General features: G+C 36.4%; 1 protein-coding gene across 1 annotated transcript; it reads right to left on the bottom strand.

Annotated features, from left to right (window-relative positions):
* Positions 1-14,102: 14,102 nt before the first annotated feature.
* On the bottom strand, positions 14,103-17,988 carry LOC138873217 (uncharacterized). Its single transcript, XM_070151662.1, has 6 exons — positions 17,636-17,988; positions 17,081-17,477; positions 16,618-16,975; positions 15,665-16,203; positions 14,937-15,487; positions 14,103-14,304 (listed from the first exon to the last, which is right to left on the bottom strand). Exons 1-6 carry the CDS (start codon positions 17,986-17,988, stop codon positions 14,103-14,105), a joined length of 2,400 nt encoding a protein of 799 aa, XP_070007763.1.
* Positions 17,989-18,021: the final 33 nt, after the last annotated feature.

The raw sequence follows: 18,021 nt of genomic DNA, 5'->3' as shown, positions 1-18,021 counted from the left end.
TGTTATTATGGGCCTATGTGTGATGTGTCATGTTGTGTGGTTGTACCCTATGGGTGTGGCACGAGTTGATGTAGCTGGTTGAGACTGATACCGGGTATGGATTTAGAATCGGGTCTTTTGGAAATAGATGAAATGTGAGAATTTTGATTCTAAGGCTTATTGGTATTGCTAGAAAGGCTAAATTTCAGTTGAGATGGTGTTGTCAGGCTTATGTGGATTGGGGTAACGTGGGATCACCCGCGGGTGTATGTTGGAAGTGTGCATTCAGTGACTTGAGGACTTCGAGGCAAATCTCGGCACGTTCGAGGACGAATGTTAGTTTTAAGAGGAGGAGGATGTAACGACATGGCCGGTCGTTTTGAGAATTTAAGCTCTGTTTGGCGGCGCACGGTTTTGAACAGCTTCATAATATGAGAATCGACTTGCGTGCATGGTTGAATTCAGTTAATGGATGATTCAGAGTCAAATTGGAAGAAGGAATCTAGTTTTGGAAGTTTGAACGGTGAGAATTTTACCAGAACTGGACTTTTGAGTAAACGACCCCAGAATGAATTTTTGATGATTCCAACAGCTTCGTATGGTGATTTTGGACTTAGCGCGCGTCCGAATTCAGATTTGGAGGTCCGTAGGGTAAATTGAGCCATTGCGGCAAAAGTTGGAAAAGTTGAAGTTTGGAAAATGGAGAAAGTTTGACCCAAAGTTGACTTTTATGATATCGGGGTCGGAATGCGATTTCGAGAGTTAGAGCAGCTCCGTTGTGTCATTTTGGACTTGTCTGCAAAATTTGGCATCATTCCGAGTTGATTTGATCGGTTTCGGCACAAGTTTTCGAATTTGGAAGATTTGGAAGTTCATAGTTTGATTCATGGTGTGATTCGTCGTTTCGACGTTGTTTGATGTGATTTGAGACCTCGAGTGAGTCCGTGGTAGGTTATGTGACTTGTTTATGTGTTTCGACGGGGTCCCAGGGGCCTCGGTGTGTTCCGGGTGGGCCACGGGTCATTTTTCCCTATGTTTGAACTGCTGTTCTGCTATCTGGTATTTCCTTCTATGTGATCGCATAGGCATAGCCGTGATCGCGTAGTACAATGTCAACCTATCATATTTTCTTTCAATGCGAACGCATTGATTTGTTCGCGATCGCGTAGCACAAAATTTGGACAGTAGCATTTTCCTTCTATGCGATTGCATTGATTTGTCCCCGATCGCGTAGCACAAAATTTGGACAGTAGAATTTTTCTTTTATGCAATTGCATTAATTTGTTCGCGATTGCGTAGCACAAAATTTGGATAGTAGCATTTTCCTTCTATGCGATTGCATTGATTTGTCCGTGATCGCGTAGCACAAAATTTGGACAGTAGCATTTTCCTTCTATGCGATTACATTGATTTGTCCGCGATCGCGTAGCACACTTTGGGCCAACAACTATTTCTTCTATGCGATCGCATCTCTTCTCCCGCAATCGCGATGTACAAATACTGGGCAGTATTGCCCATCCGCGGCCCTTCTTCATTTTCCCACCATTTTTGAACGAGATTAAAGCTTTTGAGGGAGATTTTTGAGGAAACCAAAGGGGAATCACTTGGAGGTAATATTCTTGTCTTCATAACTCGTTTATATGTGATTAAAGGTCAAATTAGTGGTGAAAATTTGGAAATTAGTGCAAAATGGGTAATTAAGGCTTGAGATTAAGAGACCTTAAAATGGGTATTTGAGTTGATCAATTGAACTTCGATTTCAGTGTTCTTGATATGTATAAACTCGTGGGAGTACAAGAGTTCTGAAACTATAAATTTTACTCGATTTCCGAGGCATGGACCCGAGGGGCATTTTGGTCATTTTGCCTAATTTCACGTATTAGATTAGAATTTGTTTGTAGAATCAGTTACTTGAAGTGTTATTTACATTATGCAATTGAATTGAATAGGTTGGGACCATTTGGAGTTGAGTACTCGTGGTAAAAATGTGGTTTCGGGTTGATTTTGAGCCGGTTCGAGATAAGTATCTTGCCTAACCTTGTGTGGGGGACTTCCCCTAGGATTTGAGTCTTCTATGATTGATTGTAGTTCGTGTTCGCGAGGTGACGAGTGCGTGCTCGGACTTATCTGTGAAAAATTGGTCTTTTAGAGTTGTTAAACCCTTATATTCACTGTGTATGAATGTGTTCTTGACATGACTGAGTTTCCTAATTACTAGTTTCACATCTACATGCTTGATTGGAAATAATTGCTTCATGATTCACTCTGATTGTTTAACTGACTCCTATTTTATTTAATTGAAGAATTTCACCTCTCCTATTGTCATGCTATCTTTTCGTAGATGTTACTCAACCATTAGCATCCTTCCTGAAACTTTGTTTTGTCTTAAGTGAAGCTAAAGATCATCTCTCCCTAATTGAATTGTCGAATATCCTCGGAATTCGTCCCACCTTAAAAAGGAGTTAGATAATCTATATCCTTGCTGACTTGCCCTCATTTGGGACTACTTGACTCGCGTTGATTTCCTTGATATTGACTTGTATATTAGGGGATCGTCGCTATACGTTAGCTCTCCCGTGTTAAACTGTTCCCTTTATGTCATCATTCTTTTCTGTGGTTATTCTTTGTAAGCTGATTTGACCGTTTCCTTGTTATTTACAGTCCTTAAGTTGATTACTTGTCTTACCTTGTATTATTGTCATTTTTGCTATTGTTATATATTACGTGGTGATATACGAGTTTTCTGTTGTGATGTGACTGTTATTTCTGTTGGTTGAGCTGCGAATTTACTTTTGGGACTAGTGGACGATATTTGGGAGATTCCCCTGCACATATATTGATTTTGGCTGTAGTGCAGGATACTAAGAGATCCCCAGCACATATATTGAGGATACCAAGAGATCCCTAGTACATATATTGAGGATTCCAAGGAATCCTCGGGATACCAAGAGATCCCCAGCATATATATTGAGGATACCAAGAGATCCCCGGGATACCAAGAGATCCCTAGTACATATATTTAGGATACCAAGAGATCCTCGGGATACTAAAAGATCCCCAGCGCATATATTGAGGATACCAAGAGATCCTCGGGATTCCAAGAGATCCCCAGCACATATATTTAGGATACCAAGAGATCATCAGGATACCAAGAGATCCCTAGTACATATATTGAGGATACCACGAGATCCTCGGGATACCAAGAGATCCCTAGCACACATATTTACATTTAGGACTACGGGATGATATCCTGGGAGATCCCCTATTAAAATCATTATGTTTTGAGCTAATGTTTTCATTGATTCTATCCGTGTGTAAACATTATGGGTGTTGTCCGTTCCATTACTTATACTTACTAGTTGGTGCGAATTATGTTAGGACACTTGCATAAGCATACACGTGATTAATCACCCTTATAGGATAGGAGGCTCTTTGAGATTTCTGAGTATAAACGCACCACTTGTTTATTTTCCTTCCATGTGAGAATGACTCTTTGGGCACGTGAGTTGTCAGTATGATTATGAGGGGTGATGAGGGCACAGGATGCCAAATGTTAGGGTTCAGGTATTGAGATCCGTATTGTATGATTATGAGATGAGGTGTCACAGGGTGACTTATATTCGAAGGATTTTCTTTTCAGTAAAGATAATATTTGAAGCATTATTTTGAAAGAAACACATTTTACAAGGACACTTATTTGAAGGAAGTATAATTCAAACCAATTTTTACCACTTGAAAAGAGTTTGATTATTTGATTGATACTTGTTGGTTAAGACTCAAGGTGAGGGATGTCGTAGTTGTGGAGTTATGATTTGACCTTACTGTGTTTGTGATTTCGAGTTGGGTTGTATTTTTTTGTTCACTTTTATGAGCTTTATTATGGTTTTTCCACTATACTTGTTGTTTCTTTTCCTTATTGTATTTTCCGTATTGTTAAAAATATCGCTTAGTCATAGATATCATGTTCGGTTCTTTTCTATACTTATACTTGTTCTGCTTATTAGACCAGTAGGTATCTTGACTGTTCCTCGTCACTACCCCACCGAGGTTAGTCTTGATACATAGTGGGAACCGTTGTGGTGTGCTCATACTACACTTCTGCACATTGTTTTTGTGCAGATCCAGGTATTATTCGTTAGTAGCTGTGTGAATTCTTGCTGAGGAGACTCAAGGTAGTCCTGTTGTTGTGTTCGTAGGCTTCGGAGTCACCTTCCTATTGTATATTCACATTGTTGTATTTATTTTCATACGTTTTGTTTAGAAGTTGTAGCGAAACTCTGTAGAGCTTATGACTTGTACTGCCGGATTTTGGGAAGTTGTTCATTGTATAAAGGATTCATCTCAGAAGAATTTTAGTTGTTATTAGTTATTATTGTTATTCCGCATTTTAGTAGGCTTACCTAGTCTTTAAGACTAGGTGCCATCACGAAACCCAATGGAAGGAAAATTGGCTCGTGAAACATGTTTCTCATTACATTCCATTAGAAAAAAAATGCTTTCATTAAATTGTGCCCATATGATAGCAGGGGTTGTTGAGTTTGGGATTGAAACATGTATATATATTTGAGTTACTTGATGGAAATCCTGTTTTTGTTTTGATGTCATAAAGAGCTATAGCACAGGCTGCATTGCACAAATTTGTGTTGTGATCTATCCTGAACTTGCTAGTCAATTTGGTACTAGAGGTGTGACAGTCGTCCATGTATCACGTCTTCCTCATAATGTTTCATTAATCTCTTCTTATTTTCCGCTAACATCTATGTCTATTACTTTATTCTGAAAACTCGAACAAGACGTTCTTTTGCTTTTAGCTCCCCTTGATCCATCCATTGACTCTTCGAATTGCCTAACATTCTTTCTCCACTAGGGACGGGAGCCACACTAAGGTAATATTTATCCCTTCAAAGCTTCTACTATCTATCTTTATGGTACTCATATCTAGCTGTACTATTTTAGAGCGCACCATCTGGGTGTCTCATAAGGAGATCTATTAGCACGTTTGCAATATCCTTCGAAAAAAGTCAACTAATGCAAACAATCCATCCACCATTTTGGGTCACTCTAACCCCAGTTAGATCCTGATATCCGTCCTTCTCTTATACTACTTCTGTTAGCCCCCGTAGGGCATAACTGAAATAGATGTGACCAATTGTACATACCTCTGTTACTGTTGAATATAACACAAAATGCTTATATTTCTCTGCCTGATTTGAAAATACTGATAATCTTCATTAACTGGGCACCTCGTTTCTTTCTTCACCTTTCTTCTTTTACTTGTTGAACTTGTATCTAGCTTTTGAATTTCTCATTGCCTTTCACCATATTGGTGGATAGATATCCTTGCCTTAAGGCTCCTTATTAAGAAGCTTACACCTTTTAGTACACACATGATCTGTTGAAGACCTCACATTGACTCATCATAAGCATCATGCAGAATCGAGTTCCTCTAGCTCAACTCTTCCATAGCCACATGCAATCTTTTACCAATCGTCTTTCTAGATGTAGGCAGTGTCATATTATGAATAAAATAGATTTTAGGAAATTGAGTTCTCACAACTGAGCTCTACCACACGATCTAGAGTAAGAAGAAAGAGTAACATTCCTAAATTTCCTGTAGCCTCCTGCTTATAAGTGTGGTGCATGACACACCCATAAACAAGACTCTACTAGACACAGCTTGTAGACTCCCTAGGACAGAACTGCTCTAATACTACTTTTATCACGACCCAAACCGATGGGCCACAACGGGCACCTGGTACCTTACTCAACTGAATACCTACATAACGTATCTTTTGTATTATACTATCATAGGTAAATGAGCTAGAGAGGCTATTGTGAAATAAGTAGAATAAAACATAGGGAAATACTCGACATTGGACGACCCAACATGTAATCCAAACTTATACGTATGATGTACGGGCCTATAAGGCCAGCATGACCCTTTATATACTCAAAATATAGGCCGACAGGGCCATACAAGAATCCATATACATGACATCTGTCTACAAGCCTCTAAGAATACATATTATCATAAAGGTCGGGATAGAACCCCGCCATACCAATCAATGCATGAATTAATCATACTGACCAAATTATAAACTCCGGAGTAAATGGAGCGCACCAACATCTTCCGCTGAGTTGATAGCCTACTTTGAGGACTCTCAACCTGTCTATCGAGACCTGCGGGCATGAAACGCAGCGCCCCCAAGCAAAAGGGATGTCAGTACAAATAATGTACCGAGTATGTAAGGAATGAAAATCAGTAAATAATAGACATGAGAGAAACATGGAGTAAAAGACTCGACATGTAAGTTTGAATAGCTCTGTGAATCCTTTAATATTAATAATGTCATGCGTATGCGTATAAATGTCATATTGTGCATGGGTATATGCGTTTATAACATCATCAAGCCTCTGAGGGCATCCCACTATATCATCTCGGTTACTGTGGGCAAATCATCAACGTATACCAGCTGATCAGGTGGTGGTGTGTATATAACGTCGTAACTTTTTCCCATATCCCATATACATATAAAATACATATATACACGTATATAACGCCATCTGGTCATGGTTCAATGTGCATTTATAAATGCATGAAAAGCATATGAAATACGTTAATAAAATCTCTCGATACGTCATAAGACCATTATGCCTCTGATTAATATCATGAAATAAAATTTACCAACTTACGTATTTTTGAGACTCATGAACAGATGATAGAATAATATGACACGTGGGAGAATAAGAATATACACATCTCTAGCATTTCTACGAATAGAGTAATTTATGGAAGTTAGGCATTTGCTCGTTTCCCTTGTGTCTTATAGATCATGCCAAAAGAAAGAAGGGATAGCCTTAACATACCTGAGTCGATTCTCTTGACAATCCTTCTAACACATGTCAATCGCAACGAAACACGTAACGGTGAGATTGAAATAGGGAACAATCCGTATGATATTCTTGAGAAAGATTGCAACGTACTCCCTTAGATCTGAAATTCCCACGTTGGTATAACGCGATAATTCCATATGAATTTTTTGCTGAGACTCCATCCGTTACACAATAGATATAAAACATTTCCATTGCATTTTGTGGTTTATAGAAAGGTCTCTTAATATAATTATCCAACAAAAATGAGATAGGGCGCATATATCTTTAAAGTCTTGCCACCACCTCCTTAAGCACTTAATTAGGTTGCAACTTGCTGCCATAATTCCATAAATCCACGTGGAAGTAGTGTCCCCTAGTGATTATCCAAAATGTCACATAATTAATTATCTACAAAATTCAATTTACAAGTTAATCTTCCACTTAAAAATTCATAATTACCCAATTATCCACATAATTAAAAATTATGTCAAATTACTTAAAATGCTACTCACTTTTAATACACTTTATACATCTTACTATCATGGTCATGTAGTACCTTGTATGGTACTAGTCCATAAATACGATAGCTTGGACCGTATTTTATCCCAAAATGCCAAATTTCGATGAAACTCGTCTTCTTCGATTTCTTACCCTCTCAACTTCACGACTTTACTCATTACTTGTTTGAAATAGTATAATGCTTATAATCTCAAAATAATCTCATTCCCGAACTTACGTCGAAATTTCAATGTTACAAAAATGTGGGATGTAACACGATAAACCAATAGCTTTATCAAAATTATAATTTTACCCATTAATTATATAAACCACCTTATGGATTCATTCTCTCATTATCTTAATTCTCTTAACTGTTACTCTCATCTGCAGATTGTAATCCTTAACATAAGTTTTAAACTTTTCTGAATTTCTCATATTCATTCTTCAGTTATGTTTTTTAGTTTTAAACTTTAAAAATTAATTGTTTAGATTTTTTATTTTATTATATTTCTTTGAATTATTCCTACATGTATTGAATAATTAGTAAAATTAAATTATTGTATATCTTATTACTTACTCCTACTAAATTATATCTTTGGAAATTGAGATCATTCGTTAGACACATGCAAAGATAGCTTTCTTTTCTAAAGTTGAAATTTAATCCTTTTTTTGTTAAGAACAAAAATTTAGTCCATTTCTCTTAACGATATAATCATGATTTCTATAATAAAAATATAAATTCTGGATATATTTATTCTTATCGGGCAAACCGATAAGCGAATCGACAAGGATTGGTAACCCATTAACCGATACCCGATAACTAATATCTTATCAGTTCGGTTATCGGTTTAGCATATTTATAAACCGATAACCGATATGCCAATCGATAATATTTACAACTGAACTGAACCAACCGATACTCTCCCTACAAGGATGTATTGGATATATGTGATTAGGCATAATATGATATTGCTTCAGCTTACCAACGATACCCTTGATAGGAGAGTGTGAAGGTCGAGAATTAGGGTAGAGGCCTAGAGGGTTAATAGGTAGTCAGACTTTTTCTTTTTCATACCAGCAGTATTAGTGTTTGTCTTGTATTATATTATTCTTAGATTTCTATTACTAACATGTTGTTTCTTTTCGCTTCGTTTTCTTATTATCTTGTTGTTGTTACTACTTTCTTTTTATCTCTCTTTGAGCCGAAGGTCTATTGAAAACAGTCTCTTTACCTTCTCAAGGTAGGGGTAAGGTCTGCATACACACTATCCTCCCCAGATCTTATTTACTGGATTATACTGAATTTGTTGTTTTCGTAAAATTATTAACCTTATGTATAAGTAGATTTCCATTCGCATTATGCAATTAAAATCTCTAGCACAAAACAGTTCTATTTTTCTACTGCTAATAAAATGGTTAACAAACAGGAGGCGGCTCTAAAACTACGAGGTCACCAAACACTAATACTCAATTATGAATAGAGAAAATGGTAAAAATTGCACGGGGCGCCTTATTTGGCCGCCCTCTTTTTACTTATACCCGTTTTATTTTTTCATTTGCGTTCATACCCATTTTTTTGTTAAAAGCGTTTTAAAAGATAATTCTTACCTTCTTTAATAAAAGACTATTGACAAACTGCAGGACAAAAACTTAAGCTTGTTTAGGCTGAAGTTTTAGCTAATGAACTAAAAAAACTTTAGCTTCTTTAGACGGATAAAACTCAGGACACAACTGTAAACTGCGTTACAAAATTCAGCATGTTTTGGTATGAAGTTTTAGCAAATGTAACTTCAGCATGTATTAGCAAAAACTCTTTAGAAAATTACATACAGCAAGACAAAAATTTAAGCATGTTTAGTCTGAAGTTTTAGAAAATGAACGAAAAAACTTAAGCATGTTTAGTCTGAAGTTTTAGCAAATGAACTAAATAACTTCAACATGTTTTATCTGAAGTTTTAGCAAATGAATTAAATAACTTCAGCATGCATTAGCAAAAACTCATTAGAAAATTACATACTGCAAGACAAAAACTTAAGCATGTTTAGTCTGAAGTTTTAGCAAATAAACCAAAAAACTTAAGCATGTTTAGTCTGAAATTTTAGCAAATGAACCAAAAAACTTAAGCATGTTTAGTCTGAAGTTTTAGCAAATGTACAAAAAAACTTAAAGACTGAAGTTTTAGCAAATGAACTAAATAACTTCAGCATGTTTAGACTGAAGTTTCGGATAAAACTCATGAACATGATGTTTTAGCTTCAACATGAAACAACTTCATGCTACATTAGCATGAAATATTAGCTTCAACGTGAAACAATTTCATGCAAGTGTGATTCTGAAGATGAATCTAGATAAGTTTCTAATTTTTGATAAAGCCACTGAGAGGAGAGGAGGAGATCTTTTTTCATGAATGAGGTTGCAGATCACGCGATTAATGCGTGATGCAGGTTTTATATCTTTTGTCAGGTGTGTAATTGTCATATTATTACGGGTTTTTTTGTCAGTTGGCTACCAAATCAATAATTTTTAAAAATAGGGTACATGTTAAAAGGTGGCACAAATATAGGGCATGACTGCAAATCCCCCGAGAAAATGATTTTTCCCCATTGACACGAAATGGCCCTCCGGCCCAAACATATTACATCTAATAGCCCGAAATGTCTATATATTTTTTGTATAGTGACAGTCTATTTTGTATATTTTTTGTATAGTGATAGTCTATTTTGTATATTTTTTGTATAATGACAGTCTATTTAGTATATTGTTTGTATGGAATTTTTACATTCCTATACACTATATGAAACTATATTACCCTCCCTACTCAAGTTTTACTATAATTACATTTTATATACCCAATTACCATTTATATACATTTTAAGGGAATTAATGATAATAATTAGTATCCTAAAATAACTCTAACATATCTTCCACTCCCTCCACCACGTATCGTGCACTCACCCATGATTCTACCATTGACAACCATTAAAATGCTTTAAAGCTTTGAATTCGAATTTAGTTTTTCAAAAACATTATTTGTTTGAATTGGGTGTTGTTGCAAAAAAAACTGGGAATTCTCTCTACGTCTCTCTCTATCTCACAATCCCTAGTTTCACTAATGTAAAGCAAAGGAAAAGAGAGCAACAATTCCACCATTGACAACCATTAAAAAGCTTTGAAGCTTTGAATTTGAATTTGAATTTTCAAAAATTATTATTTGTTTGGATTGGGTGTTGTTGCAAACAATTGGGAATATGGTCTGGAGTTTATATCTCAATTTTGAGGGTGTTTTGGTGAAGATTAGACTTGATTTTGGCTGAATTTCATATTGAAACTCGAAGAAGAAGAAGAAGAAGAAGAAGAAGAAGAAGAAGAAGAAGAAGAAGAAGAAGAAGAAGAAGAAGAAGAAGAAGAAGAAGAAGAAGAAGACACGATATACATTATATTTACGAAATTGTAGTAAAATTTGTAGAAAAACTGTAGAAAAATTGTATTATGTTGTTTATATTTTTTTTATTTAACTATTGTATGAAAGTTAAACAACATTGTATAAAAATTATATTTAAGTTGTATGATATTGTAGTTGTATATAACGGAGTAGAAATAATGTATGATAAATGTAGATAAGTTGTATAATATATAATTAGTTGTATAAAATTTGTATTTAAGTTGTATCTTATTGTAGTTGTATTTAACTGGATAGAAATAATGTGTGAAAGTTATAGATAAATTGTATAATATATAATTAGTTGTATGAAATTTATTTTTTACTATGTATAAATCAGATACAACTTTTAAATCTGATTTGTATAATATAAATCAGATAAATTATGGGATGAATGATTAATGATCTATAATTAACTAGTTGGTGTTATATGGCAACCTTTTTGTTTTCTGCTGTGTTTTCTAGGTCACTAGACAACCTTTGAAACAACAAGTGGTGTATATGATCTCTAAAGCCTTTGGTCCGATTTCGTGGAATTCAACTTTGATTTTTATTTCTGAGATCTTAATTCAGTACTCTTAACTAAGTTGGGAGGAGGGTAAAGGGGTAAAGAGCTGAGTATTTTCCAGAAGGCATATGAATCAATTAACAAATACCGAACAAGTTAAGGGTAAGCTATATAAATTTATTATAAAATTTAGTTTAAAGTCAAAATATCTTTTCATCTAACTCATTAGCAAGTGGAAACATACTGGCTACTTGTTCTCAAGTTTATCAACGAGGACGACATACAGAGTCACCCCTTAGGGCTATTATTGAGGACTGCAAGTATTTGTTGAAAATCTTCAAGGCTAGTATTACAAATATTTGGAGGGAAACGAACAAATGTGCAGACTTTTTAGCTAATGAAGGTCATAACAATGAAGAAGCTATAATAATTTGGGAGTGCCGCTCAAGAAAATGGAGTTTCTTCTCCCGGCTGATTCAAGGCAATATAGCTTACGAGAGATTTAAATAATTTTATGTAGTCTTTCCTATGTACCAAAAAATATTAGTAAGTGTTTGGGTTTTAAAAAGAAAACAGGGATGTATCTACAATAGTTAGTATTACAGAGGAGTCTACTGTCTAGCGTAATTTACCCAATAAAAAGCCAGAACTTTGGTTGGAGGAAAATGTGAAGCAAGATTTACTTTTTTCTTTTCAACGTGTGAAGCGTGAGATGGAAGAAGCTGATGATATGACAAAAGTAAAGCCAGATTTAATAGCTCTTTTTGGAAAAATTCTCTTTTATGGGGTATAACTAAATCTATTGATTGAAGGCACAAATAATGGATTTGGAGCTTTTTAAAGTAGATTGTATATATTTTGTAAACAAAACTTGTTTATGTTGGGTAATTAACTAAACATAGACATTTCGGGTAATAAAGTTTCCAATAGTGTATAGGAATGAAAAAACCCTTTTTTGTATAGTGATAGTCTATTGTATATAAATGTTACAGTAACGGTCTATTTTGTATAGTGAAATCTATTTTGTATATAGGGATGACAATGAGGTGGGGCGGAGCAGGGCGGGGCTGGTTTGAACCTATGCGGTTGCGAGGTGGTTTTGGCCCTGTGCGATTGCGGGGCGGGGCGGGGTGGTGTGGGGCGGGTTGACTTTAAAAAACTTGCGGTTGCGGGGCGGTTTCAAATCCTCGCACAAAATTAAAGAAATAGATGAATCAATTCTACACAAACCTATGGTTGTATTAATGTAAAATATCTCAATTACGATGTCGTCTTCTGTATTCACTGCTGGAGATTAAAATACAGCTTCACAAGTGATTTTTTTTTTTTAAAATCCACTAGGCTGAGCGCCTAGGGCTATATATATATATATATATATATATATATATATATATATATATATATAAACAAGGAAAGAAAACAAAGTCACATGTTATCTTACTAGAAGTAAGACGATATAATTTGTCAACTACAGAGCTCCTATTATCAATATTTGGGGGATTGTAGATCCAATACTGATATTAACAATTAAAAACTTAAGACATGTATCACAACTAGCCAATTACAAATATAGCCACTTTCTGCGTTGTTGCATATTTGGTTGCCATTCTAGCCCGTCACCTTGTGTTTCTTCCCAGTTGTATAGCATAGCTCCCTAGCTTTTCCGTAATCATATAAGTTGCATTCATCAGTTTTGATATCTTGCACCCTCCAGCTGTGTATGATTGCTAGTAACACTGCCCAGTTCCACACTTCTGTATTGCGTATGCATTTTGACATTTCAGCTGTGCTTCTTCAATGAGTATGTGAACTTCTTCTTCGTCTATGTTTCTTGTATATCCTTATATCTATAGGTATTGATTTCCTTTGTTTACACTTGGAAATAATTCTCACCGCTCCAGTTGAAAACTGTTGCCTTTTCCTTGAGATACATATTTCTTGCTCTTTGTGTTTACATTTTCCAAATGGTCTTGTGTCCTCTTTCAGTATCTGGTGGTTCTTCTGTTGTTCTTCATTTGACTGGCACCCTGTATGTGGGGATATCCTCAACGATTGCTTCAAACTGTTCCTCTTAGAGATTTGTCCTTCAACTCTGTACCTGCTATATACCTGAGTGTTTGTGAAATTTTTGGTATCACCAAAATCTGTTTCTTACTACTCTTCTTTGTCTGAAAAAGGTTGGATCACTGATGGTGTTAATGAGGTGTTAACCTCCACTTTTTTATTCTTTCCAACCAATTCAGCTTTCAATAGTGTTGCTTGCCAAAGTTGCTTATCCATCACTGAAAAACTGGACAGCCTACTATCATATCCTGCTCCTATGCGTGTGCCTATCCTTGGTTTCCTTCCAGTGGAATGAGTGCTTAGCACTAATACCACCAACTGGAATTCCACCAAAAAATAGGGCATAGGCACAGTAACATTTCCTGCAAAAAGAAAACAATGTTAAAAATAAAGGACCTCACCATACTCTCCTCCAAAAGGATTCGAATATGGTGAACAGATGGCACAACTCCTACCCTCACCCTCTCCTCCTCTTCCATATCTACCTCCTTGCTACCTTCACCCTTATGTATGGACATTGTAGTTTATCACTGTTCACTAATCTCCTGGCATGTGAATCCAGATCCTGAAATCCAAAGCGTTCTAATGGACCATGATCTAGTGCATAATTTGCAATGTAGTCTGCTAGACTGTTCCCTTCTCTAAGTATGTGAGCTACTATTGTATTACACCTTGTCATCATCTGCTTGATCTCCTCAACAATCTCACTGATATTCCATGGTATTTTCCATACTCCTTCTATTATATTTTCAGCATCATTGAATCAGTGTTCAACTCAATTAACACATAGCCATTCCCAACACAGTACTTCAGTGCTTCAAGGATTGCTCTTGCTTCTGCAACAGAATTAGATCCCTCCTGAATCTCCTTACCACAAGCATACACTACATCCCCATCCTCATTTCTCAAAACAAAGCCTACTGAACTCCTACCAGGGTTGCCCCTGAAGCCCCATCAGTATTCACCTTAATCCAACCTTGACTGGGTAGCTCCCACAACACCTTTGTATAGTTCAACTTGGGTGTATATTGTTCTAACACCCTAATCAGTTCTGGTCATTTGTGAGGAAGATTTTGGATCCTTGGTTTCCTGAGCTTGACTAGATAATGCATAGTAGTAGATATTTGATAGATAACCCTGTTAACTGTGACAGCATCACCATATTTGTAGTTATTCCTCCTCTTCCACAACTCCCATATTATGACTAAAGGTAGTGCTTGCATAATAGGCTTCATTCTCTGAACAACATCAACAGTCCAACATTTTGTAATGCCTTGATGCAAAGTGATCCCCTCGACTGTGATTCTTGCATGTCCAAGGAAGTATTTCCATACAGTATTGGCAGCAGGTGAGGTAAAAAATAGATGTTGCAGTGTTTCTTCCTTAGGTTCTATACAGCACCAACACTTAGAGGCCATTTGATAACCCCACCTTTTATAGCAATCATCTAAAGGAAGCTTGTTACTCCAAACCTTCCACATGAAGAATGAAATCTTGAAAGGAACTCCTCTCACCCATATATTCCTGTAAGCATTTCTAGGCTCCTATCTCCTCCTCAAATACTCCCAGGAAAACTTGACACTAAACTCCCCCCTTGTCTCAAGCATCCAAACAGGCTTGTCAATCATATCATTCCTAGATGGAGGTTGAATGTTCTCCAATATATGAGTAGCAAGGTCTTCTGGAAGAATCCCTCTTATTCTTTCTTCATTCCACTGTCCCTCAATTACCACATCATATATGTTCTGCACTTCTTCATCTCCCACAAAATCTGAAGGGGTAACAAAATATAGTGCACCCAGCCTCGTCCAGTTTTCATACCAAAATAGGGATGATCCCATCTTGAGTTGCCATAAAATCTGATGCTCTATGATATCCCTACACTCTAGCATTTTTATCCACACATGGGATCCACCCCTCCAAGGAACTATGATAGGATTTGAGTTTCTTGCAGTATTTTTGGCACATGAAATAGCTCCACTGGGTTGGTTTTGTTCTGAAATTCCACCAAAGTTTATAGAACAAAGCAGTAGCCATATCATGTAGTGATCTGAAGCCCACATCTCCCTCTTCACATGGCAATCATAAGTTGTTCTAAGATGCCCAGTGTCTATTTGATGTGCCCACTGAATCACTCCAAAAGAACTGAGCAAAGATCTTGTGAAGTCTGTTGATCACATAAGCTAGAGGATTGACTGCTGAAAGTAAATGAATTGGCATGCTCGTAAAACATGAGAAATAAGCATTGCCCTTCCTCCAATGGATAGTAACTTCCCCTTCCAACTCTGCAACTTGTCCATTACCTTTGTTATAAGATCTTTATAGTAATCCATTTTCCTTCTAAGATAGAATATTGGACATCCAAGGTAAGTAAATGGAAACTCCTGCTTTGGAATACCTGTAATCCTCTGAACCTTATCAATCACTTGTGCACTGGTAGAATGATGCATATAGACTACAAATTTACTCTTGTTTATCAATTGCCCAGACGCAGCTTTATATGATGACAAGATTTGCATTATGAGTTGTAAAGATGTGGCATCTGATGATGACAAGATAATTATATCATCAGCATATGCTAGATGATTTATCTTGGGACTCCATTTGGGCAGCCCAAATCCATAGAAATACAGGTTATTGTGTAAAGAGTTCAGCTCTCGAGATAATGCTTCTTCAGCCAGAATAAAAAGTGCAGATGACAGTGGGTCACCTTGCTTCACACCTCTAGTTGATCTAAAGAAACCATGAGGTTGTCCATTTAATAGGATAGAGTACCAGTTATTGGAAACAAACCAAACACCAGCCTTATAAATCTTTCTCCAAATCTCATCTTCCTCAACACCTTTGACAAGAACAACCAAGACAATCGATCATATGCTTTTGCCATATCCAATTTGATCACTACATTTGGACCTGCCTTAGTTCTTAGTCTAATATCTGTAACTATTTCATGCGTTAATAACACATTCTCCACTAAGCTCCTCCCTTTCACAAAGCATGCATGTTCATCAGATATTAGACTAGGCAGCAAGCTTACCAGCCTTTCATGAACAACTCTTGAAAAAATGTTGTTTACAAAATTACTGAGACTAATAGGTCGCATATCTGAAAAGGTCACAACTTCTTTCTTTTTTGGAAGAAGAACCAAATTTGTATGAGTTACAAATCTTGGAAATTCATGTCCATTGAAAAAAACTTGCACCATATCTATTATATCATCACCTATTATGTCCCCAGCATGAGTGAAAAAATGTACCATTAAAACCATCTGTACCTCCAGCACTTTCTCCATTGAGCCTATAAACTGCACTTTTTATCTCTTCCTTGGTTGGCTGTTGCACTAATTCAATGTTTTTACCACTGTCCACCATTGTAGGGATATGTTGCAAAATGTCAAATGAGCTAGGGACTGATTCTTCATGGAATTGTGCTTGATAGAACCTTACTGCTTCCTCTGCCATCTCTGCCTCCTCTTCCAACCAGATTCCTGCTTCATTCTGTATTCTTTTCAATTGGAGTCTCTTCCTTCTACCATTTACTTGTGCATGAAAAAACCTTGTGCTCCTGTCTCCATCTTGGAACCAAATCATACCAGATTTTTGCTTCCAAAATTCCTCCTCAAGAGCCAAATATCTAATAAGTTCAGCTTGGACTTTCAGCAAATTTTTCCTATTTTGAGTTATTGGATGCCTCTAGAACTCAGCTTTATGCACCATTACCACTTCCTCTAAAGTTGCTATTTTCTGAAATATATCCCCATAGGTTGCCCTACTCCATGTTGATAACACTTTCTTTAGTTTCTTCAACTTGTGATTAAACAGAATAAAAGGATCACCAGCAAAATCAACCCTCCAGTTGTCCTTTACAACAGCCTTGAAAGTGGGATGTTTTGTCCAAAAATTGAGAAATCTGAATGCCTTTTTTACTGGTGCTACATCTTCTCTACACTTCAATAACATAGGGTTATGACCAGACCCTACTTTAGATAAGTGAGTGATTTCAAGAGCAGGAAACATCTGTTGAAATTCTGCATTAGCCAAGCACCTATCCAATCTCTTGAAAATACAATCATCTCCAGCATGTCCATTCCACCAAGTATATATGCTGCCTTGAAGCCTAGATCAGTGAGATTACATGTGTTAACACAATGCCTAAAATCATTAACCTCATTCAGTGATACAGGCAATCCACCAAACTTCTCTAACTCATCCCAAATAACATTGAAATCACCCCCCACAAGTCAAGGAAGTGACATATCTCTGGCCAAATAGTACATGCTATCCCATAATTCTCTACGCTCAATGAGATTACGTTTAGCATACACAAAGGTTACTATGACTGACAGTTGGGTGTTCATATTGGTGATCTTCATTGTCATCTGCTGTTCCATGTTAATCAGAACCTCTACTATATGATCTTTATCTACAAACACCCATATTTTGTTTGATATGTTACCAAAAGCTTGTAACATTCCAATTTTTCTTTTGTACCATTCCAGCTTTCTTGCCTTCTGTTTTGGTTCCATAATCCCTATGAAATGAAAGTGATGCTGCCTATTCATATTGATTAGTCTTTCAAATGCTTTCTTTGTCTTGACTGATCTCACATTCCATATGATCGAATTCATGATTAATTGTGAGATTTAGATAGGGTCCTTCTT

Source organism: Nicotiana sylvestris, chromosome 7 (assembly GCF_000393655.2).
Source record: "Nicotiana sylvestris chromosome 7, ASM39365v2, whole genome shotgun sequence".
NCBI classification, from domain to species: Eukaryota; Viridiplantae; Streptophyta; class Magnoliopsida; order Solanales; family Solanaceae; genus Nicotiana; species Nicotiana sylvestris.
This window is presented reverse-complemented; position numbering and strand designations above follow the sequence as displayed.